General features: G+C 45.6%; 2 protein-coding genes across 2 annotated transcripts in view; both read right to left on the bottom strand.

Moving 5' to 3' along the window:
• LOC120999090 (leucine-, glutamate- and lysine-rich protein 1-like) overlaps positions 1 to 3480 on the bottom strand; it is a 54003-nt gene extending 50523 nt beyond the window's left edge. Inside the window, exon 1 of the mRNA XM_040429962.1 lies at positions 2645 to 3480. Within this exon, the coding sequence (XP_040285896.1) occupies positions 2645 to 3480 (836 nt within the window). The remainder of the gene's footprint in view (positions 1 to 2644) is intronic.
• Positions 3481 to 10508: 7028 nt separating this feature from the next.
• The window catches only part of LOC120999089 (filament-like plant protein 3), a 249859-nt gene continuing 235399 nt past the window's right edge, over positions 10509 to 24968 (bottom strand). Inside the window, exon 9 of the mRNA XM_040429961.1 lies at positions 10509 to 10590. Coding sequence (XP_040285895.1) covers positions 10509 to 10590 — 82 coding nt within the window. The remainder of the gene's footprint in view (positions 10591 to 24968) is intronic.

Below are 24968 nucleotides of genomic sequence, written 5' to 3'. Positions count from 1 at the left end.
GCTGTGCTGAAGAAGGGACAGATAGTGTAGGGAGTGAAATAGAAATATTTTTGTGAAAAAACTTGTTAGAGACCCAAGAGTCCTTTTAAGGACTATTGTTGTATCTGGCAGCAATATAATTATTAGCGCAACCTGCGCTAAATTGCGTGGAATTGTTTTTTTTTTAATTATCTTTATTTTTATTTTAAAAAAGAAACATAGAATTGATACATAGCCAATTAATAATCACTTTAGTATATAGTATATAAAGATATATCACATATCACGACCGTGTACATAGCATAAAAAACATACACATTCCTATAAACCCCCCCCCCCCCCCCCCATTGGCAGTCGTTCCCCTCAGTTCAGTCAAAAAGAAAAGCGCGAAACACAAATAGCTTTTTTCTACATGGCTCTGCGTGCATCTCTCCGATTCCTTTCGATCTCTTCATATATTTTAATTTGCTGAAAGTATAAGGCCCACTCCCTTGACGAGGGCGGGGCGGCAGCACCCCAATACCTGACCAATATGACTTTTGCTACCATCAATCCTCTCATCCAGATCCGTCTGACACACAAGGGAACTTCTGTTTCTGAGCCATAATCACCAAAGATTACTATCAAGATCCCCGGGTTATAATTCATTGAGGATTCCTTTTGTAAAGCAAGAAAAACCTCATCCCAGAATTTCCTGACTTTGCTGCAGCTCCAGAGCAAGTGGACATAATTCACATTCACATATCCACATTTAGGGCAACAACAAGCCCGATCCCTATTTTGGGGAAATTTTCCCTGGGTTTTAGGCGTATAATACAATCTATGGAGAATCTTAAATTGGATTAATCTATGAGCACTGGAAACTGTCGCCCTTCTCACGTTCCTATAGATAGTGGGCCACCGTAGAGGAGAGCAATTCAGCTCTTGCTCCCATCTACTTGGGCTTTTAAAAGGCGTTACAGTTGCCAGTGCTCTACGAAATTTAGCGTATAAGCTAGATAGCTTCACCTTCACATCCTTCTGGGCGTCACAATAATCAAAGAAAATATTCTCTTGTGGAAAAATACGGCCCCTATTCCTAGAGGCTTCGAATATATGTTTCAAGCGTGCATACATAAATAAGTCTAATGATGAACTATCGGTTAAACCAAATTCTGAAAGTGACTTAAACTGACCTAAGTAAAATAAGTGAGACACCCTACTGATGCCTTTACGTGTCCAATATCCAAAATCAGTAATTTTGCAAAATTCCTCTAGCCCCTCGTTCCCCCACAAGGGGGTGAAAACAAACGGGCCGGGAACTTTAAGTATCACCTTTAACCTATTCCACACCCTCTGTAGTGAATAAGGGATCAACAACGACTTCCTCATTCCCATAATCCCTGTTTCCAAACATGCAAAAATGTTATCTATTGGCTTATTAATAACTTTATTCAGAAAACGTATAAGTAGGTTCTCTTTCCAATTACAACACCGTTGAATCTGTGCACATAAATAATAACCCTGAAAAAAAGGTAGTGACAGCCCACCATCCACCTCCGACAGGCATAGATATCTCTGCTTTATACGCACCCTCTTTCTGCCCCAAATTGGGTCATTAATGGAGGTCTCCAATCTATGAAAAAAGATGTCATCAATCCAGATAGGAGAGGCACATATTGGGAACAGAACCATAGGCAAAATAATCATCCTGATCAATGCGATTCGATCTATCTGTGCCAAATTCAATTTGCGCCAAGTACCAGCCTTGGTCCTAACTTTATCCAGAACTGGGGCCAGATTAAGCTCATAAAACCTACTTATTGGAATCCCGATCTTAACCCCCAAATAATCTAACGTGTCATCAGGGGCCAAAACTCGAACTCGCGTCCCTACATCTGCAGCTTTCCGGTTCAGCGGGAGGAGTGATGACTTTATCCAGTTAATCATATAGCCTGATAATTTACCATAATGTTCTATTACCTCTATAACATATGGAAGGATTTTATAACCCTGGTCCAAAAACAGAATCACGTCATCTGCATATAGACTTATTTTGTCGCTCACTCCCGCAAGCCCAAAGCCCTCTATGGACTTATCAAGACGGATCCGACAGGCCAGCGGTTCTATAAAAAGAGCGAAGAGGAGAGGAGACAGGGGGCAACCCTGTCTCATCCCTCTCCGCATCATAACAGGAGAAGTACCGATACCATTGATCTTAATATATGCAACCGGCTGTTCATATAGCATTTGAGTCATTTCCAAAAATAGTTTCCCAAAACCAAAACAAGACATTGTACCCCAAAGAAAAGACCACTCCATCCTGTCAAACGCCTTTGCGTCTAATGACAGGACGGAGTGGTCCGCACTGCCCCCAACAGACAGATTCAGATAAACCCTATATATACTCGTGTGAATTTGGCGACCCGGGATAAAGCCCGTCTGATCAGGATGCACCAGACCGGCTATAACCCTCTTCAAGCGAGTAGCCAGGATTTTTGCGAAAATCTTATAGTCGGTATTTAGGAGCGATATAGGTCTGTATGACCCCACATCGCATGGGTCCTTATCCTTCTTCAAGACCATAACAATCACGGCTTCTCTAAATGAAGGGGGTAAAGAACCGAATGCGCAGGATTCATTAAAAACCCGAAGAAGGATAGGCAAGAGTGATTTAGCATGATACCTATAGATTTCAAATGGCATACCATCTAAACCGGGAGATGAACTATACTTTAGGGCCGGGAGAATCGCCTGAAGTTCTTCCAAAAGAATAGGGGAATCCAACATTTTTCTGGCTTCAATAGATAGCTGGGAGAGCGACAGTTGTTGAAGATAGTAATCAATGTCAGAGCGACTAGCCATAGACTCAGATTTGTATAGAATAGAGTAATATTTCACGAATTCCTCTCTAATCTCCTCTGCTGATCTCACTCCAATTCCCTGTGAATTCCTAATTTCTTTTATACTAGTGTCCTCTCTCTGATTGGCCACCAAACGAGCCAAAAACCTGCCCGTTTTACCAGACTCACAAAAACGATTTTGGCCCTGAAATAAAAGCTTGTGTTGTGCCTTTTTATATAAAAGTGTCTTAAGCTGAAAATTAGCCTCCTTTATTTGGGTGATGAGTTGCTCACTATGGCCACCAATCAATGCGGCACGTAAGCTCCTTATTAAGTCTGTGAGTTCTTTCTCCCTTCGTCGTGCTTCCTTTCTAAATCTATGGATCTTATTAAAGTACAAACCCTGAATGTGGGCCTTCAACGCGTCCCACACAAAATGTATGTGTGTCGAACCAACGTTGAAGCCCCAAAATTCCTGGATATCCTGATCTACTCGGGACTGCTCCCCTATCACCTCAAACCAATGCGGGTTCAATTTAAAAGTTCTTCCGGAGGGTAGATCCTCCGTAAACGCAATCAGAACTGGGGAGTGATCCGAAATTCCGTGCGGTTCATACCTCATCCTCAGGACGCGGCCGCACAGATCCCGACTTGCGAAGGCCAAGTCGATACGGGACATAGACCCGTATGACTGGCTAAAGCAAGAAAAGATTTTTTTGTTGCCATAGAGGTGGCGCCAGATATCCACCAGCGCCAGCTCCTGGCACACAGCGATCAAGGGAGATCCACTGCGACCGCGCCCGGAGGCAGAGGAAAACCGATCCAACTCAGGATCTAGTACTGCATTGAAATCACCTGCCACCAATAAGGCACATTGATTTTTGGTAGTTATATATTGGGCTAGATGAGAAAAAAACGTTAGTTTAAATGGCGGGGGGACATAGATAAAGGCCAGTATCACCTCCTGCCCTTTCCAGTACCCATGGAGGAATACATATCTCCCTTCTTTATCAATGATACTATCTAGTGGTTGGAAATCCAGCCCACGATGAATATATACACTAACACCTCTTGCATAAGAAGAGTAACAGGCGTGATACTCAAAAGAAGCCCATTTCCTTTTCAATGTAAAGATCCTATCTTCTATTGCGTGGGTCTCTAGTAGTGCCACAATCGCAGGCAAATGACGGACCACAAGATCAAAAACCACCGTCCTCTTCACTCTATCTCCCAACCCTCTCACATTCCAACATAAAATGTTACCTACCATAAGAAATACAAGGAAGTAGCCCCCCTCTCAGCGGAGAGGCACGCACAGCCACGAAGAAAGAGAGAACGACAGCCAATCCCTCCCTCAAACCCACCCCCAAAAAACCCCCCTGCATGGTTGACAGGGCATTGTACAATACCCATCAACCTCTCTCCTTCCACCAAAACCGCCCCCCCCCCCCCGCCACCTCCCCTCATTAACCTCCCCCCTCGCCCCCTCTTTATTTTATTTCATAAACCCCTAGAGTCCAACCATTGCGCCGCCTCGACATGTGTGGGGAAAAAGCAAACAGAATCATTATGTACTACTCTTAATTTAGCAGGGTATATTATTGAGTACTTAATTTTGGCTGAAATCAGCCTTTTTTTAACCTCAAAAAAGATCTTCTTTAGTTTTGAGTCTCTCGGGAGAAGTCCGGAAATATTAATATCAGGTTACCATCAAAATAAATTTCTGATACCTCTCTTTTGCGTCTAAGAACCCAATCCCGGTCTTTTGAACAGACAAATTTTGCTAGAATTGCCCTAGGGGGGGCACCTGGAGGAGGTTTTTTAAAAGGGATTCTGTGGGCCCTTTCCACACAGAAGGAGGATACGTCATAGTCTGGCCCCAAACTTTCTATCAACCATTTCTGAATAAATTTTGATGGATCATCCTGTTCTACCCCTTCTGGGAATCCTACTAATCGAAGATTATATCTACGGGATCTATCTTCCAGCTCTGTCACTTTCCTTCTTAACCAGGTACGATCTTCATCTACTTCTACCAGTCTGTTCTTTAATACCCCATTCTCTGCAGTGACAGATTTAACTACAGTCTCCAATTCCTTAACCTTTACTCTCAACTTCGTCACTTCATCTCTTATTATAGTAACGTCCCTTTGTACTACCACAAGAGAAGAAGTCAACTCTGCAACCGAGGTACTAGTGGCGTTTACCACTCCCAGTATATCCTGCAATTTATTATTTATACTCTCAAAGCCTTCACTATGAGAGGAACCGGTCTTTGATAAGCCCTGCTCCAACCGGTCCGTATTGTCTGAGACTAGCTCAGCCTGTGGGCCGGATCTCAGTACCCCGTGGAATTGTTAGTGCTGCTTCTGATAGTGACACAACCTCTGCTACATCTTTTATTTTACATTTGCGGAGCCTAAATATCTGAGACATTCAGCACAATTGTTTGGCTGCTAGTGACAGCGGCATTACCAGCGCTACATCGCATGTATAAGGTTTGTGCATCCTAAATATCAGTGACATTAATTCAGTGTAATTTTGTATTAGCCGCTTGTGACAGCGACATTTCTTGAGCTATACCTCCTGTATAACGTTTGCGCATCCTAAATATCAGTGACATTAATTCAGTGTAATTTTTTATTAGCCGCTAGTGACAGCGACATTACTTGCGCTATACCTCCTGTATAACGTTTGCGCGACATTATCTGTGCTACATCTCCTGTTTAACATGTGCGCATTCTAAAAATATCTGTGACATTCTGTGTACTTTATTTGCGCATACACTTACAAAACCTGCATGTATGTTTGACATACTTGCAAGCATATATACCATTTAATATGCGCAAGGCGAGCAGTAAGGGACGAGGACGTGGCCATTCTGCTGATAGTGCACACAGAGTCAGAGACCCTGGGCGTGGAGAAACTGTGCCTTCTGACAGAGCACAAGAAACACACTCATCCACGATACCTAGCTTCATGTCCCAGTTTGCAGGGCGGTGCAGGACACCACTCTCGAAGTCAGACCAGTGCGACCAGGTGGTCAGTTGGATTGCAGCAGATAATGCTTCCAGTTGGTTAAGCACCACCCTGTCTTCCACAAAGTCCAGTCTCAGTAGCCAAGAGTCTGGTCAACAGAATCCTCACCCTGATACTCCTTCCTCTCACCATGGAGAGTCTTGGCAAACAAATGATCCCACACTCGGATATTCCGAGGAGCTCTTTTCATCGCCATTCTTTGATTTTGGCCTCTCGACAAGCCCGCTTGAAGAGGGCCATGAGGAGATATTGTGCTCTAATTCCCAAACTCTTGAGCATCCACAGTTACAAGAAGATGACGGTGGGAAACGGCAATTAGTGTTTCACAAGGTGGGTGATGATGATGACACACAGATGCCAATAAGTCGACCGCAATTAGTGTCTCAAGAGGTACATGATGAGGATGAGACAGTTGTCAATAACTTAGGTTGTTGTTAGGTCAACAAGTCAGGAGCATAATCAGAGTGAGGAAGTGGAAGAGGAGGTGGTGGACGATGAAGTCACTGACCCAGCCTGGGAAGGTAGCAAGCCGAGCGAGGACAGCAGTACAGAGGGGGAGGGATCTGCAGCACCGCAACAGGCTGGAAGAGGCAGTGGGGTGGCAAAAGGGAGAATTCTGGCCACACCAAACAGGCCCGTAACTGTTCCCTGAAGCACCCCCTTGCGGAAATCTCCCTTGCCAAGGGGTAGGTGTTCCACAGTCTGGCGCTTTTTTGAGGAAAGTGCGGACGATGAAAGAAATACCAAAATGAGCAGGGGCGTGAACACTAGCAACCTTACCACCAACTGCATGATCCACCACATGGCATCAAAGCACCCTAATAGGTGGGCCGAACGCCTGGGTCCACAATCAGTGTCTGCGGGTCACACCACTACCTCCTCTTCCCCTGTGTTACGTGCTGGCCAATCCCCTGTCCAAGATGCAGGCCCGGATGCCTCCCGCCATGCACCTGGACCTTCGCAAACACCATCAGCTAGCACATACACTTCTGTGTCCCAGCAAAGCGTACACATGTCTATACCCCAGGCCTTTGAACGAAAGCGCAAATACCCAGCCACCCACCAACAGGCCATAGCACTAAATGCTCACCTTTCCAAATTGCTGGCCCTGGAAATGTTGCCATTTAGGCTTGTGGACACTGAGGCTTTCCGCAGCCTGATGGCGGTGGCTGTCCCGCGTTACTCTTTCCCCAGCCGCCAATGTGTGCAGTCCCAGCCTTACACCAGCATGTGTCCCGTAACATCACCTGTGCCCTGACTAACGCAGTTATTAGGAAGGTCCACTTAACGACAGACACATAGACAAGTGCTTTTGGAACGGCACACTGGGTAAACGTTGTGGAGGCCGGGAACGAGTCGTACCCTGGGATGGCACAGGTGCTACTGACGCCACGGATTGCGAGCCCTACTTCCATCAGGGTTTACGCCACCACCTATGTTAGTGGCTGCAACCCCCTCCCCTTCTCCTCCTCCCCCACTACTTACACCTCTGAATTATCATCTTGCAGCATCAGTCAGACATCAGTCAGTAGCTGGAAGCAGTGTAGCACTGCAGTGGAGAAGCGGCAACAGGTCATGCTTAAACTGATCTGCTTAGGTGACAAACAGCACACCGCAGCAGAGCTGTGGCAGGGGATAAGGGATCAGACTGAGCTGTGGCTCTCGCCACTCAACCTAGAACCAGGCATGGTTGTGTCTGATAATGGCCGTAACTTGATGGCGGCTTTGGAGCTCGGCAAGCTCACACACATCCCATGCCTAGCCCACGTGTTTAACCTAGTGGTTCAGCGGTTTCTCAAAACCTACCCTAATTTGCCTGAGCTACTTGTGAAGGTGCGCCGCATGTGCGCCCATTTCCGCAAGTCATCGACAGCTTCCACTGGTCTGGCAACGCTGCAGCAGCACTTGCAATTGCCAGCTCACCAACTGTTGTGCGACGTGAGCACGCGCTGGAACTCCACTTTGTAAGCAGCAGAGGGCAGTAGTGGAATACCAGCTGCAACATGGTCGTCGCCTTTCCAGTTAGCTTCTGCTCTTCACAAGCGACGAATGGGCATTGGTGTCTGACCTCTTTGAGGTTTTACGCAACTTTGAGGAATCAACACAGATGGTGAGCGGCGATAACGCTATTATCAGTGTAACCATCCCACTTCTGTGTCTACTCAAATGCTCGCTGCTCAAAATCAAGTAGGACGCTTTGCATGTGGAAGAGGTGGAAATAGGGGAAGACAGTACACAGAGTGATAGCCAGACCACCCTCAGTTCGTCTTCTCAGCGCGAATTGGATGATGAGGAGGAGCAGGAGACGGTTGCCTAAGCTACAGAGGGTAGTACCCATGGAAGTTTTATTCCATCTGTTCAGCGTGGATGGGTAGAAGAGGAGGAAGAGGATAATGAGATTGACAGTCATCCTCCTGATGAGGACAGCGAAGTCTTGTTTGTTTGGACTCTGGCACACATGGCTGACTTTATGTTAGACTGCCTTTCCTGTGACCCTCGCGTTGTATGCATTTTGGCCAACACCGATTACTGGTTGTTCACCCTTCTCGACCCCCGCTACAAAGAGAACTTCTCATCTCTCATTGCTGTGGTGGAGAGGACGAGCAAAATGGTGCAATACCAGAAGGCCCTTGTGGAAAAATTGCTCCAAATATTTTCAGCTGACAACGCTGGCTGCAGAGTATGTAGTTCCTTGGCCAACCAAGGAGGGGATACGAGGGGAACATAAAGCAGTTCCAACAGAGGAAGGGCAACACTCTCCAAAGCCTGGGACAGTTTTATGACACCCCGCCAGCACCCTCAACCTGATGCGCGGCCTAGTGTCACAAGGAAGGAAAATTTTTGGAAGATGGTGAAGGAGTACGTAGCAGACCATGTCAGCATCCTCAGTGATCCCTCTGTGCCTTACAACTATTGGGTGTCCAAGCTGGACACGTGGCACGAACTGGTGCTCTACGCCTTGGAGTTGCTGGCCTGCCCCGCCGCCAGCGTTTTGTCAGAGCGTGTATTTAGTGCTGCTGGGGGCATAATAACTGATATATGAGAATCTCGTGGTGATCACAGCACTCTATCGATAACTGACTGGTTTGGGTGCACGTCTCGGTGTGTTCCTAGCTCCACCTCTTGGAACGTATAAATCTTCAACAATTTAGACAGCACTCCAAGTTTAGTTAATTGATTTTTATTTTGTTTTAGCCGGACATAGTGGTCCTTTTTTTTCTTTTTTTCAGACCGAAGCAACGTTTCGGGCAGCAGGTATGCCCTTCATCAGGCAGTAATGTGCTCATACGGGTGTGTGGCCGGCCACACACCCGTATGAGCACATTACTGCCTGATGAAGGGCATACCTGCTGCCCGAAACGTTGCTTCGGTCTGAAAAAAAGAAAAAAAAGGACCACTATGTCCGGCTAAAACAAAATAAAAATCAATTAACTAAACTTGGAGTGCTGTCTAAATTGTTGAACATAATAACTGATAAGCGCATCCGCCTGTCAACTGAAAATGATGACCGGTTGACTCTTATAAAAATGAACAAGGCCTGGATTGCCCCTGACTTCTCTACTCCACCAGAGGAAAGCGGCTGAACATAAAGGCACTCTAAATGTGGCTTTTATGGTGTATTGAATACACTGTATTCCCATGCAACCCTTCCACCACTAAAAAGGGTATATGGTTCAATCTCCCTTTTCTCGTCCTCCTCCTCTTGCTCCATCATATCAACATGCTTATTAGGCTGCCCTCGCTCCTAATGTTGTAGAGGGTCAGCTCAGCAGCAGGCCCTCACCCATAATGTTTTTGAGGGTCACATCAGCAGCAAGCATACACCCCTTATGTTTTAGAGGTCAGCTCAGCAGCAGACCCTCACCCTTAATGTTTTAGATGGTCAGCTCAGCAGCAGACCCTCACCCCTAATGTTTTAGATGGTCAGTTCAGCAGCAGGCCCTCGCCCATAATGTTTTAATGGTCAAATCAGCAGCAGGCACTCACCCCTAATGTTTTAGAGGGTCAGCTCAGCAGCAGGCCCTCGCCCCTAATGTTTTAGATGGTCAGATCAGCAGGCCCTTACACCAATAGTTTTTGAGGGTCACCAGCAGGCCATGAATCATAATTTTTCAAAGGTGTGTAGGATGCCCTCCTTTATTTGTAATAAAGGGTGTATTGGAGTGCCGGTTCCTTGGAAGCCATTTCACTTATTGCATAGGCTTTATGAGTGTAGGAGTCCCACTACCTGAACAATTGTACCGCAATGTGAATGAGGCCTCTTCCTTGTAATTTTTGGCAGCACTTGCACTTTATATACAAGTAAATATACGGGAAAGAATGTATCCTAACAATTTTTGCCTCTAAAATTGATTTAATCTTCGGTTTTGTGTGTATTATTGTCAATCTGTAAAAGTGTCGTACTACTCGGACAACATTATTCCCAGCAGAGACCTGGGAGTCAAAGATACATTCAGACATCCTCCCCATGCTGTTCCCGAACCATTTCAGAGGCGTTTCCATCAATTTCTGAACTTTTCCTGTGAACCAGACATCCTCCCCTCTTCAGAGCACCCTGTAGAGCACCCGAGCAGTTCTACTCGAACCCGAGCACTTTGGTGCTCGACCAACACTAGTACTGAGCCCCATTTATTACTAAGATTATTAAATATACACGCAGATATAAGTTTACCTCAGGATTGTGGCTTCTTTATCAGATTCCATTCTCTGAAGATTATTTTGGAGCTCATTTGCTTCTCTAGTTTTAATTCTATAATAAAAAAAAAAGATAAGTATAATGAAAATCAATAACTCATATGTAACTATGGTGTTCAATCAGAAGAAGAGGCAAATGTAGAATACCTTTAAGGAATGTTTGCACGGCGTATCTTTTCACAGGAAAAATTCACTAGAACCCGGAGGTTGCCACGGTTTTGCAATTTGAATGTGGAAGATACACCGGTCTAGTCCTCCTCCTGCTTTTTTTTTTTTACAAACTACAGCAGGGATATGCCGGAATATGGCAGCTGCAGCCAGTCAATATCTTAAGCAGTCTAACGCTGAGGACAGTAATTTTCTGCATCAGAAACATTATGTACATGCTCTTAATCAGGGAGATCAACCCTACCAGGCATTATGCCTGGTTTAATAAGGTTGATCCTGCTGACAGATGCTCTTTAAATGATAAAATTCTGCCTACCAGCAGACACCACAAGGGGGAGCTTAGGAGTTTACTGCATACGGTTGATGCACTGACGTCAACAATAATAACAGTATGCAGTAGGTTACTAAGCTTTCCACTGCAGCTGCTGTGGGCAACCAGCTTTATCATTTATCACTATCCTTATAGATGGGATATGCTCTCTGTCCAGAAAAATAGTGCTTACCAAAAATCTATTATGAAATTAATAATGCTGGATCTAAAATATCACTTACATGTGCAGTGTCCTAGAAGCCCGCTGAAAAGGGGCTTATGCACTGTACTTTATGCACTGTGAGTCCTCAAAAGTTGTGTATAGGGAAGTATGGGGTTCATTATCTAGCCCCTATCTCAGTCACTAGGCAGTAGCTAGGTGTGGCTGGCTCCACCCTACTTATTCCTGAAGCAGCTAGCAGTCAGTGTGTGTGGCAGAGCACCAGAGAGTGAGCTGTATGAGAGCCACAGTAGCATGACCAGGGAACACCTGTCCTGGGAGACAAGAATGAACAAAGTGAACCAGCCCATTTACAAGGGAGAGTGCAGGCCGATACAAGCCAGTAAAAGGTAACACATATATACGGTACATTGTTTGGACTGCACTGCACTGTGGTCAGGGAGGGAAGTCTCAGACACCCTGCCACACTTAAAAGACAGACTGGCCATCTGCTCTAGTGTGCCCCTCAGTGGAAATTGCAGAGTTAGGCCTCTTTCACACGACCGTTGTGTGCACCCGTGGCCGTTGTGCCGTTTTTTTTCGCGGACCCCATGACTTTCAATGGGTCCGTGGAAAAAACGGAAAATGCACCGTTTTGCAGCCGCATCCGAGATCCGTGTTTCCTGGCCGTGAAAAAAATATGACCTGTCCTATTTTTTTCACGGCCAACGGTTCACGGACCCATTCAAGTCAATTGGTCCGTGAAAGAACACGGATGCACACAAGATTGGCATCCGTGATCCGTGGCCGTAGGTTACTTTTTATACAGACGGATCCGAAGATCCGTCTGCATAAAAGCTTTTTCATAGCTGAGTTTTCACTTCGTGAAAACTCAGAACCGACAGTATATTCTAACACAGAAGCGTTCCCATGGTGATGGGGACGCTTCTAGTTAGAATACACTACAAACTGTGTACAAGACTGCCCCCTGCTGCCTGGCAGCACCCGATCTCTTACAGGGGGCCGTGATCAGCACAATTAACATTGGTGGCACTGGCCACCAAAGATATTCAAACTGGGGAGGGGGGGGGTCTGCCCCCTGCTGCCTGGCAGCCCTGATCTCTTACAGGGGGATATGATAGTACAATTAACCCCTTCAGGTGTGGCACCTGAGGGGTTAATTGTGCTGATCACGGCCCCCTGTAAGAGATCGGATACTGCTAGGCAGCAGGGGGCAGTCATGTACACAGTTTGTAGTATATTCTAACTAGAAGCGTCCCCATCACCATGGGAACGCCTCTGTGTTAGAATATACTGTCGGAAATGAAGTTTCACGATCTAACTCATATCCGACAGTATATTCTAACATAGAGGCGTTCCCATGGTGATGGGGACGCTTCAAGTTAAAATATACCATCGGATTGGAGAAAACTCCGATCCGATGGTATAAAAGGGACTCCAGACTTTACATTGAAAGTCAATGGGGACGGATCCGTTTGAAATGGCACCATATTGTGTCAACGTCAAACGGATCCGTCCCCATTGACTTGCATTGTAATTCAGGACAGATCCGTTTGGCTCCGCACGGCCAGGATGTCCGAGGATCCTCCAAAAATCAAGGAAGACCCACGGACGAAAAAACGGTCACGGATCACGGAAAAACGGGACCCCGTTTTGCGGACCGTGAAAATATACTGTCGTGTGCAATAAGCCTTAGCGCTCCAGAGATATTGAGAGAAAGCTTGCATTTCCTTGGCCAGATTTGAAAAGATTATGCAGGTTAAATAGACAGAGACTCAGTGGGAACTTTTACTTGGCCTACTACGTCCTATACACAACCTTGATAACTTGTATATGCCAGTTATAAAGATGGCACTGAATGTGTACAGTGCCTGTGTGAACCATCTGCCAACTACTGCTCTAAAGTACAGTGAACTTCACCTCACAGCAACCACTACTATCAAGGGCACCCCTAAACAGGGGTGTAGCTAAAGGCTCAAGGGCCTTAATGTAAGGTTTCAGCTTGGGCCCCTCTTCCCTCAGTGCTTTGTGGTATGGGGCAGGGAAGCACATAGCCTTCGTGCTGCCTGGGGCAAAAATTGAAACGGCACCTCCTCCCCTTATGCCAAATTCTTGACCTAATTCCTTCCCTCCAGCTAGAGGTGTAACTTGACCTGCATGCACTTTATATAATGCTGGTGTCTTCTTATGTGGCACCAGGGTCTTTGGGCCCCCGCAGGCTCCTGGGCCCGGTAGTGACTGCTACCTCTGCACCCCCTATAGATATGCACCTGCCCCTAAACACCATCAGGCAGAAGAACCCCAATACCAGGGAGTGCCCTGAAGGGAAAAAAGATGAGCCCCTCTCATCCCTGCATGGCCTAGGGAGTGTCTGAAATGTGACTATTTCTACTCCCATCCTCAAGACCGCTCTCCTGGGGGCACACTGCACAAAACATTAAAAGGGTTGTCTGATGACAGTTTTTATCTTTATGGGAGCTGAGCAGTTTGAAAAATAAAGAATTAACTAAAAATCCCTCCGTTCCAGCGCTGTGGGTCTGGACCCTCGGCCTTGCGGTCCCCATTGGGCCAGAAGTGATGAAGACGTGTTAGGGGCAGACATAAACGGTAGAGGTCCCCTGTGCAAAAACAGTGTGGGCCCCTTGCTGTTTAACAGTTCATTTATCAAGAGCTCTTTACTTTACTACTCCATGTCCTTACTATGACTCGAAGTCAATCTGTCACCTAAGGGTGCACTCACAAGACCATATCTGTTTTGCAGTCTACAAATCATGGATCCCAAAATACAGATGTGATCCGTGTGCATCCCCAAATTTTCACAGACCCCACTGAAAAAATGTCTATTCTTGTCCGTAAAAAGGACAAGAATAGGACACGTTCTATGATTTGCGGCTGGGCAGCACGAATGTGGACAGTACGTGGATTACATTTTTTGTGTCCGCATAGAAATGAATGAGTTGTCCGCGTGCGATCCACAAGAAATGCATATTGGATGTGGACCTAAAATACGGTGGTGTGACTGCACCCTAAGGGTTCATGCACACTCATGTTTTTGCGGTTCGGTATGTCCTGCCCTCTGTTAGAGCTTTCTATTCTTGTCCACAAAACAGACAAAAATAGGACATGTTCTATATTTTTTTGCAGGGCCGCGGAACCGACATACAGATGCGGACAGCACGCAGCGTGCTGTCAGTGTCTTTTGAAATAGAGTGGGATTGGATGTATAACAAGACTACGATTGTGTGCATGGGCCCTAATGGATAGAGAATCCGTGAGTAATTGGTGCTAGTTTTATGATGATATGGGCCTCCCTGGCCTATGGGGCCCCTGGCCATCATTCATGCGGTGACGTGCCACTCATGAACATGTGACGGCTGAGGCAAGTAATTGGCTGAACAGTCACATGCACAATATGGACATGATGTAATCGCTTCCAGACTCAGACAGCACCACAATATAGGGACCTGTAGCAGGTCAGTAAAGTTTTTATTTATTTATTTTTTAAACCCTCTTTGCTCCCCTGAAGATGTTCAAAATCCCCCCTTTATACAGAGACTCTATAAGATTACACTAGTGGGTGTTAACAAGTCCCGTTACATACTGTCCCTGCCTATCATCCAACTGAAAAAGACTTGGGGAAGAACAATGTGCACAGTGGTTTGTCAGGCACCTGATCTCAGCCAGTCCACAACACCGGCAGTGCGTTCAGTGCTTGGCACGGAGCAGCTGACCGATTCCTCGCAATGCTCCTTCCAAATGTTGGATGCCAGGCACAATATATAGGTATACAGCCTGATAATGGGGCAATCGGCATCTTATGAATATTTATCACTCTGTCTCATGACAGAAGTGAATTAGATGGTGAGATTAATGTTTGTTTTAAAAAAAATAATTACCAGTAAATAATACTGCATCTGTACCTAACATATAATACCTCATTATTGCAATATGTAGCATGATAAAGCATAACGTAAGCGGATGTCGCTCTCAATCAAGGTAAGCGGAACATTTCACAGAGAGTTGCATGCAGCTGCACAATGACCCAGATATTCTGATGGCGTTACAATGAATCAGGTAATTACAAAGAAAGATTTATGAAGCCTATTGCACATGACTGTATAATTAGAATCAGGAATAACTGCTGTTTATCAGGCCAGGTGGAGAAAAGTGGAAGGAGATATTCAAAACCTCAACATATTAGCACTTTCTTATGTTTTGAGAGCATTAAGAAGATGATGAGATTGCTGTCATACACTGGAATTAGATTTCATAACTATTTAAAGATCTGTGTTCAGTGTAAGAGAAGACTAAGGCCCCTTTCACATGGGCGTCGCGGGTGAGGGCCGGATGCATTGCGGGGAAACCCGCGCGAGTAGGCACGCAATTGCAGTCAGTTTTGTCTGCGATTGCGTTCCGATGTTCAGTTTTTACCGCGCAAGTGCAATGCGTTTTGCACGCGCGTGAGAAAAAACTGAATGTGGTACCCAGACCTGAACCCGAACTTCTTCACTGAAGTTCGGGTTTGGGTTAGATGTTCTGTAGATTTTATTATTTTCCATTATAACATGGTTATAATGGAAAATAATAGCATTCTTTAATTCAGAATGCTAAGTATAATGTCAATTGAGGGTTAAAGGGATTCTGTCATCAGAAATGAGCCCTATAAGCTAAACATATGGCGATGTCCCTTGTAAAACACTGAATCCTAAAGTGAGTTTATCAAATGCCCCTGTGGCTCTATATTCCTAAAAAAAGCGGTTTATATCACCTGTCAATCACTTCAAAATGTGTCCAAGGGGATGTCTCATGGTGAAAGGTGCCCGGCTGCAGCCATGTCGTTTAGGTGCCCAGCGCCGCCTTCTGAGCTGAAATCGCCGCCCTCCCTTTCATGCGATCCGCCTACCTCACGTAATCACTGCCTCTCTAACCACCTCTCACTTCATCCAGACCCCGCGCGTGTGCGCACTAGGTATATACTGATGCGCCCGTGCGGACTACTGGCAGCGGCCTCGTATAGCGAAGTGCGCATGCGCCGGCCGGCGCACTTCGCTCGAACCTCCACTGACTGCCCTATTACAGCCCATCCCAGTCATCCAACCTCCTACAGCCTGGTTCAAAGCTCGCGGGATCTGGATGAAGCGAGCGGTGGTTAGAGAGGCAGTGATGACGTGAGGTAAGCGATTTCAGCTCAGAAGGCGGCGCTGGGCACCTAAACGACATGGCTGCAGCCGGGCACCTTTCACCATGAGACGTCCCCTTGGACACATTTTGAAGTGATTGACAGGTGATATAAACCGCTTTTTTAGGAAGATAGAGCCACAGGGGCATTTGATAAACTCACTTTAGGATTCAGTGTTTTACAAGGGACATCGCCATATGTTTAGCTTATAGGGCTCATTTCTGATGACAGAATCCCTTTAAAACATAATAAAAACATAACTCACCTCATCCTCATGATCGCTCAGCCGGAATCTTCTTCTTTCTTCTTCTTCTTTTGGGACCTGCAAAAGGACCTCTGATGACGTAATCATTTCTATCTTCATTCAGCAGGACCTGCGCTGACGTCACCACGTGGTGAGCGCGATTACGTCATCAAAGGTCCTTTTGCAGGTCCTGAAAGAAGAAGAAAGAAGACTATGCCGGCTGCGCAATCAAGTGGATGAGGTAAGTTAATTTTTTAACCCCTCAAGGCACATTTTAGTAAGCATTCTGTACTAAGAATGCTATTATTTTCCCTTATAACAATGTTATAAGGGAAAATAATACAGTGAATAGACTTTAATGGGGTCCGGGGTTGCTCATCCCTATTATCTCCTAGCAACCATGCGTGAAAATCGCACCGCATCTGCACTTGCTTGCGATTTTCACGCAGCCCCATTCATTTCTATAAACACAGAATATAGAACATGCTGCGATTTTCACGCAACGCACAAGTGATGCGTGAAAATCACCAGTGCATATGCACATTCCCATTGAAGTGAATGGGTCCGGATTCAGTGCGGGTGCAATGCGTTCACCTCACGCATTGCACCCGCGTGGAATTCTTGCCCGTGTGAAAGGGGCCTAACCTTTTCACATGTCTACTGAATAGATGACATGTATTTAAAACCTGTTATTTTATTGACTTAACCTTGCTAAAGTGAAAGGTCCAAAGCACATAACATAAAAAATAAGTAACTCTGCAAAAATGCTAATTAAAAATCTCCTATTGTTTTGTGTTTACTGCTCCATGGAGAGAGATGCGTTTCCAAGGCAACAGACAACAAACAAAACCTGAGTAGTCTGAATTTGCAATTGTACTACCTTCCACCTGTCTCTATTTTTGCTAAATTACCAAATGTATGTTAGCACGAAGAAGAAAACAGGTCGAAGGCAATCAGACTGCACAGAGTGTCATATGTTACCATAGGATACATAGGTCTGCACACAAGCTGTAGTAGGAGATTTGTAGCTATCACTATTTTCATGCTTTTTAGATGCACTGGATGAATCATTGGAAAAAATGGTCGTGAATAAATCTCTCTTTTAAAATGCTTGGCAAGTTTTCAGATGATGTGAACACCACAGGTAGGATGTGGTGAAAGATTCTGTACAGGGATCAAGCAAATATGCAACGTCAGGCAAGAAGAAGGCAGATGCCAGAAAGAAACAATTGTGAAATTGTGCCCTTAAGGGCTCATGCACATGACCGTATATATTTTGCTGTCCGCAAAAAATATGGATGACATCCATGTGCATTCCGTATTTGGTGGAATGGAACTGCTGGCCCCTAATAGAATAGTCCTATCATTGTCCGTAATGCGGTGGGCATACGCCTTTTTGATTGCTTGGTGTTGCACTTTATGTGATGTTAGGTGACAAAAAATGGCTTTTTTGGCACAGTTTTTATTTTTATTTTTTTACGGTGTTCACCCGAGGGGTTAGGTCATGTGATATTTTTATAGAGCTGGTTGTTACGGACGCGGCAATACCTAATATGTATACTTTTTTTTTTATTTCACTTTAACACAATAATAGCATTTTTTAAACAAAAAAAATGATTTTTAATGTGTCCATGTTCTGAGAGCTATATTTTTTTTATTTTTTAAGCGATTTTCTTATGTAGGGGCTCATTTTTTGCAGGATGAGGTGTCGGTTTTATTGGCACCATTTTGTTGGACATACGGCTTTTTGATCACTTGGTGTTGCACTTTTTGTGATGTAAGGTGACACAGTTTTCTTTTTTTTTTATGGTGTTCATCTGACTGGGTGGATCATGTTATATATTTATAGAGCCGACTGTCAAGGACGCGGCAATACCAAAGATGTCTATTTTATTTATTTTTTTCTATTTTTAACATTTTTCTGAATTCTTTACTTGGGGTTGGGGAATTTTATTATTTTTTTTACATGTGAAAGCTTTTTTTTATTTTAACACTTAATTTTTTTAGTTTTCATTTTTTACACTTTGCGTCCCCCATAAGGTCATACAAGACCTCTGGGGGACATTTAACTTCACTTTTTTTTTTTTTCCACTATTCATTTCTCCTGTAACTGGGGCTAACATAGTAGCCCCAGTTACATGGGAAATACACCCCCCAGAGAGGCTGTATAGCACTATACAACGCTGTACAGCCTCTGTGCGGGGCTAATTGAGGTCTGTAGAAGACCCGACAGCTCCTGCATTCTCCCGGCCCCGGCGGTCACATGACCACAGGGCCGGGACAGGAAGCACATAGCACTGTATAAACCCGCTCTGCAGCTGCACGATTAGCGTTCAGCTGCGATCTCTGAATGGACGTTCAGAAACGTCCATTCAGAGATCGAGATCCACCTCCAGGACGTTTATATTCAACGGGCGAAAGGGAGGTGGTTAATGAGGGTTCGCAGGAATGCTGGTTAGTGATGATCTGGCAGTCTAAAGCCTCATTCACACGTCACTGTTCGGTCAGTCACAAAAAATATAACATGTCCTACGCTTTGCGGACAAGAATAGTGACTATTCTTGTCCGCAAAGCGTAGGACATGTTATATTTTTTTAGCGGTCCCCAATGCACAATTGCGGTCCCCAATGCACAGGCAACATCCATGCAGCAGGCCGGACCCATTCAATTTGAATGGGTCCGTTGTCTGTCCGTACCGCAAATAACTATGACATATGATATTAGGCTACATGCACACGACTGTTGGGCGGCCGTGGCTATGCCATCACCCATCCCTATACTATCTAGTTGTTTGCTGGCAGCAGATCGTTATTACACAGCACAATCTGCTGCTGGCAAACCAGGATTTTTAAGCATGCTGAAAGATTCTGATTGCCCATTCAGTATTAGGCTACATGCACACGACTGTTGGGCGGCCGTGGCAGTATTGCACCATACATCACGGATGCGGGCCCATTCACTTGAATGGGTCCGCAATTCCGGAGATGCCGAACGGAACAACGGAAAGAAACACCACGTTCCGTGACTCCGTTCGGCATCTCAAGTGAATGGGTCCGCATCCGTGATGTGTGGTGCACACAGCCGGCGGCCGTGGATTTCCGACCCGCCGTTTGCGGGCCGCAATACTGCCACGGCCGCCCAACAGTCGTGTGCATGTAGCCTAATACTGAATGGGCAATCGAAATCTTTCAGCATGCTTAAAAATCCTGGTTTGCCAGCAGCAGATTGTGCTGTGTAATCACGATCTGCTGCCAGCAAACAACTAGATTGTATAGGGATGAGTGATGGCATAGCGATCTCCGCCCCCCCCCCCCCATGCTGCATGTAATAGCAGCAGTCTCCTCCTCTAACGAGCAGGCGATTGCCGGGAAGGAACGCTTCCCTCTCAACAATCGCCTGCTAGATCGTGCAATGTAATACAGGCTTTAGTTTAACTGTAAAAAGTACAGATAAAGTAGCAATTGATGAGCAGGATTACAGTAGCTGCCATAGATTTCAGTCTAGGCGCACAGATACCTGGAGGATGCGCCTAGTTTAGGATGAGGCCTACATCGCGTCATAAATTAGGCGCATCCTCAGGCAGCACAGGGAATATCGCTGGTCTTTGATAAATTCCCCCTCACATTTTAAGAGCATTTCTAGTCGCTGACATTTAAAAAAAAAATGCTACATGTTATACATATGGTTGTTTGTGTTTTATTAATAGGTCTCTCAATAGGACTTCAAAAACGAGATGAAAAAAACACCACCAAAAATGAATGTAAAACATCCATTAAAAATTTAATGAAAATGCTAAAAAAATAAATAAAAATGTGGCCCAGATTTATCCACCTCAGCTCCCCTAGCTTAATAATGACCAGACCACTTTTTACAATTCTGCACTACACTACTTTCACAGTTTATTGCTCGGTCATACAACTTACCACCCAAATGAATTTTACCTCCTTTTCTTCTCACTAATAGAGCTTTCATTTGGTGGTATTTCATTGCTGCTGACATTTTAACTTTTTTTGATATTAATCAAAATTTACCGAAATGTTTGCAAAAAAATGACATTTTTCACTTTCAGTTGTAAAAATTTTTAAAAAAAAATACATTTCTATATACATTTTTCTCTAAATTTATTGTTCTACATGTCTTTGATAAAAAAAAAATGTTTGGGTAAAAAAAAAAAATGTTTTGGGTAAAAGTTATAGCGTTTACAAACTATGGTACAAAAATGTGAATTTCCGCTTTTTGAAGCAGCTCTGACTTTCTGAGCACCTGTCATGTTTCCTGAGGTTCTAAAGAATGCCCAGACAGTAAAAACACCCCACAAATGACCCAATTTCGGAAAGTAGACACCCTAAGGTATTCACTGATGGGCATAGTGAGTTCATAGAACTTTTTATTTTTTGTCACAAGTTAGCGGAAAATGATGATTTTTTTTTTTTTTCCTTACAAAGTCTCATATTCCACTAACTTGTGACAAAAAATAAAAACTTCCATGAACTCACTATGCCCATCACGAAATACCTTGGGGTGTCTTCTTTCCAAAATGGGGTCACTTGTGGGGTAGTTATACTGCCCTGGCATTTTAGGGGCCCTAATGCGTGAGAAGTAGTTTGAAATCAAAATGTGTAAAAAATGCCCTGTGAAATCCTAAAGGTGCTCTTTGGAATGTGGGCCCCTTTACCCACCTAGGCTGCAAAAAAGTGTCACACATGTGGTATCGCCGTACTCAGGAGAAGTTGGGCAATGTGTTTTGGGGTGTCTTTTTACACATGCCCATGCTGGGTGAGATAAATATCTCTGTCAAATGACAACTTTGTATGAAAAAAATGGGAAAAGTTGTCTTTTAGAGAGATATTTCTCTCACCCAGCATGTGTATATGTAAAAAGACACCCCAAAACACATTGCCCAACTTCTCCTGAGTACGGCAATACCACATGTGTGACACTTTTTTGCAGCCTAGATGCGCAAAGGGGCCCAAATTCCTTTTAGAAGGGCATTTCTAGACATTTGGATCCCAGACTTCTTCTCACGCTTTAGGGCCCCTAAAATGCCAGGGCAGTATAAATACCCCAAATGTGACCCCATTTTGGAAAGAAGACACCCCGAGGTATTCAATGAGGGGCATGGCGAGTTCATAGAAGATTTATTTTTTTTGGCACAAGTTAGCGGAAATTGATTTTTAATTTTTTTTTCTCACAAAGTCTCCCTTTCCGCTAACTTGGGACAAAAAGTTCAATCTTTCATGGACTCAATATGCCCCTCAGCGAATACCTTGGGGTGTCTTCTTTCCGAAATGGGGTCACATGTGGGGTATTTATACTGCCCTGGCATTTTAGGGGCCCTAAAGCGTGAGAAGAAGTCTGGAATAAAAATGTCTAAAAAAATTTACGCATTTGGATTCCGTGAGGGGTATGGTGAGTTCATGTGAGATTTTATTTTTTGTCATAAGTTAGTGGAATATGAGACTTTTTAAGAAAAAACAAAAAAACAAAAATCAATTTCTACTAACTTGTGCCAAAAAAATGTCTGAATGGAGCCTTACAGGGGGGTGATCAATGACAGGGGGGTGATCAGGGAGTCTATATGGGGTGATCACCACCCTGTCATTGATCACCCCCCTGTAAGGCTCTATTCAGACGTCCGTACGCGTTTTGCGGATCCGATCCGTGGATCTGTAAAACACATACGGACGTCTGAATGGAGCCTTACAGGGGGGTGATCAATGACAGGGGGGTGATCAGGGAGTCTATATGGGGTGATCACCCCCCTGTAAGGCTCCATTCAGACGTCCGTATGTGTTTTGCGGATCCGATCCATGGATCTGTAAAACACATACGGACGTCTGAATGGAGCCTTACAGGGGGGTGATCAATGACAGGGGGTTATCAATGACAGGGGGGTGATCAGGGAGTCTATATGGGGTGATCAGGGGTTAATAAGTGACGGGGGGGGTGTAGTGTGGTGCTTGGTGCTACTTATTACAGAGCTGCCTGTGTCCTCTGGTGGTCGATCCAAGCAAAAGGGACCACCAGAGGACCAGGTAGCAGGTATATTAGACGCTGTTATCAAAACAGCGTCTAATATACCTGTTAGGGGTTAAAAAAAAAATCGCATCTACAGCCTGCCAGCGAACGATCGCCGCTGGCAGGCTGTAGATCCACTCGCTTACCTGCAGTTCCTGTGAAAGCGCGCGCCTGTTTGCGCGCGTTCAACGGAAATCTCGCGTCTCACGAGATGACGCGTATATGCGTGACTCTGCCTGAGTGAGCCGCCTCCGGAACGCGATCCTGCGTTAGGCGGTCCGGAGGCGGCTATAGATGGTGTGGGCTTAGACAGAATGTCTAGATTTATCAGAGGGGCTCAGGCTGGATGATACATGTGGTGCAGGGATAGACACTTTTCTCTGACTCTTTACCAACTATTGGTTGGCTTAGGCCTCATGCACACGACCGTTTTTTTTAAGGTCCGCAAAAACGGGGTCCGTAGGTCCGTGACCGTTTTTTCGTCCGTGGGTCTTCCTTGATTTTTGGAGGATTCACGGACATGAAAAAAAAGTCGTTTGGTGTCCGCCTGGCCGTGCGGAGCCAAACGGATCCGTCCTGAATTACAATGCAAGTCAATGGGGACGGATCCGTTTGACATTGACACAACCCCCCCCCCCCCCTCCCTCCCCCTCCTAATTAAAATCTCCCCCCTATCATTGGTGGCAGCGGAGAGTACCGATCAGAGTCCCAGTTTAATCGCTGGGGCTCCAATCGGTAACCATGGCAACCAGGACGCTACTGCAGACCTGGTTGCCATGGTTACCTAGCAATTTTTAGAAGCATTATACTTACCTGCGAGCTGCGATGTCTGTGACCGGCCAGGCGCTCCTCCTACTGGTAAGTTAAAGGTCTGTGCGACGCATTGCTTATAGCACAGACCTTTCACTTACCAGTAGGAGGAGCGCCCGGCCGGTCACAGACATCGCAGCTCGCAGGTAAGTATAATGCTTCTAAAAATTGCTAGGTAACCATGGCAGCCAGGACTGCAGTAGCATCCTGGTTGCCATGGTTACCGATCGGAGCCCCAGCGATTAAACTGGGACTCCGATCGGTACTCTCCGCTGCCACCAATGATAGGGGGGGAGATTTTAATTAGGAGGGGGAGGGAGGGGGGGCCCACTGGCCACCAATGAATCTACAGTACTACAGGGGAGGGAGGGGGGGCCGGCCGCACTGGCCACCAATGTGTTAACTACAGGGGAGGGAGGGGGGGCCGTCCGCACTGGCCACCAATGTGTTAAATACGAGGGAGGGAGGGGGGGCCCACTGGCCACCAATGAATTTAAAACTGGGGAGGGAGGGGGGTGTGCCCCCTCCTGCCTGGCAGCACATTATCTCTTACAGGGGGCTATGATACGCACAATTAACCCCTCAGGTGCAGCACCTGAGGGGTTAATTGTGCAGATCACAGTCCCCTGTAAGAGATCGGGTGCTGCCAGGCAGCAGGGGGCAGTCATGTACACAGTTCAAAGTATATTCTAACTAGAAGCGTCCCCATCACCATGGGAACGCCTCTGTGTTAGAATATACTGTGAAAAATATACGAAGTGAAAACTCAACTCTGAAAAAGCTTTTATGCAGACGGATCTGCGGATCCGTCTGTGTAAAAGTAGCCTACGGTCACGGACCACGGACGCGGATGCCAATCTTGTGTGCATCTGTATTTTTTCACGGACCCATTGACTTGAATGGGTCCGTGAACCGTTGTTCGTCAAAAAAATAGGACAGGTCATATTTTTTGGACGGACAGGAAACACGGATCACGGATGCGGCTGCAAAACGGTGCATTTTCCTATTTTTCCACGGACCCATTGAAAGAAAACGGAAAACGGAACAACGGCCGCGGATGCACACAACGGTCGTGTGCATGAGGCCTCAGGCTGCATTCATATCTCCGTCAGAGGTGATCCGGCAGTCTGATCCTGCATAATGCCAGCTGTAAGGCTCCATTCACACGTCCGCCACGTGTTCTGCGGATCCACGGAGCCGCGGATCCACAAAACACTGAAAGCAGCAATGTGCGTTCCGCATTTTGTGGACCGCACATTGCCGCCACTAATAGAATAGGACATGTTCTATTTTTTTGCGGACCCGGAAGTGCGGATCCCCAATTCCGTGTCCAGGCAGCACATCGTGCTGCCCCATAGGAATGAATGGGTCCACAATTCCGTTCTGCAAAATGCGGAACGAAATTGCGGACGTGTGAATGGAGCCTTAGCTGGACAAAAACCGTTGCATGCAGCAGTATTTGTCTGGCTGAAACCAGGATTTTATGCCAGAAAATGCTGGATCACCTCTGGATCCCACTATAC

The sequence above is a fragment of the Bufo bufo genome, chromosome 4 (assembly GCF_905171765.1).
Source record: "Bufo bufo chromosome 4, aBufBuf1.1, whole genome shotgun sequence".
Lineage (NCBI taxonomy): Eukaryota > Metazoa > Chordata > Amphibia > Anura > Bufonidae > Bufo > Bufo bufo.
This window is presented reverse-complemented; position numbering and strand designations above follow the sequence as displayed.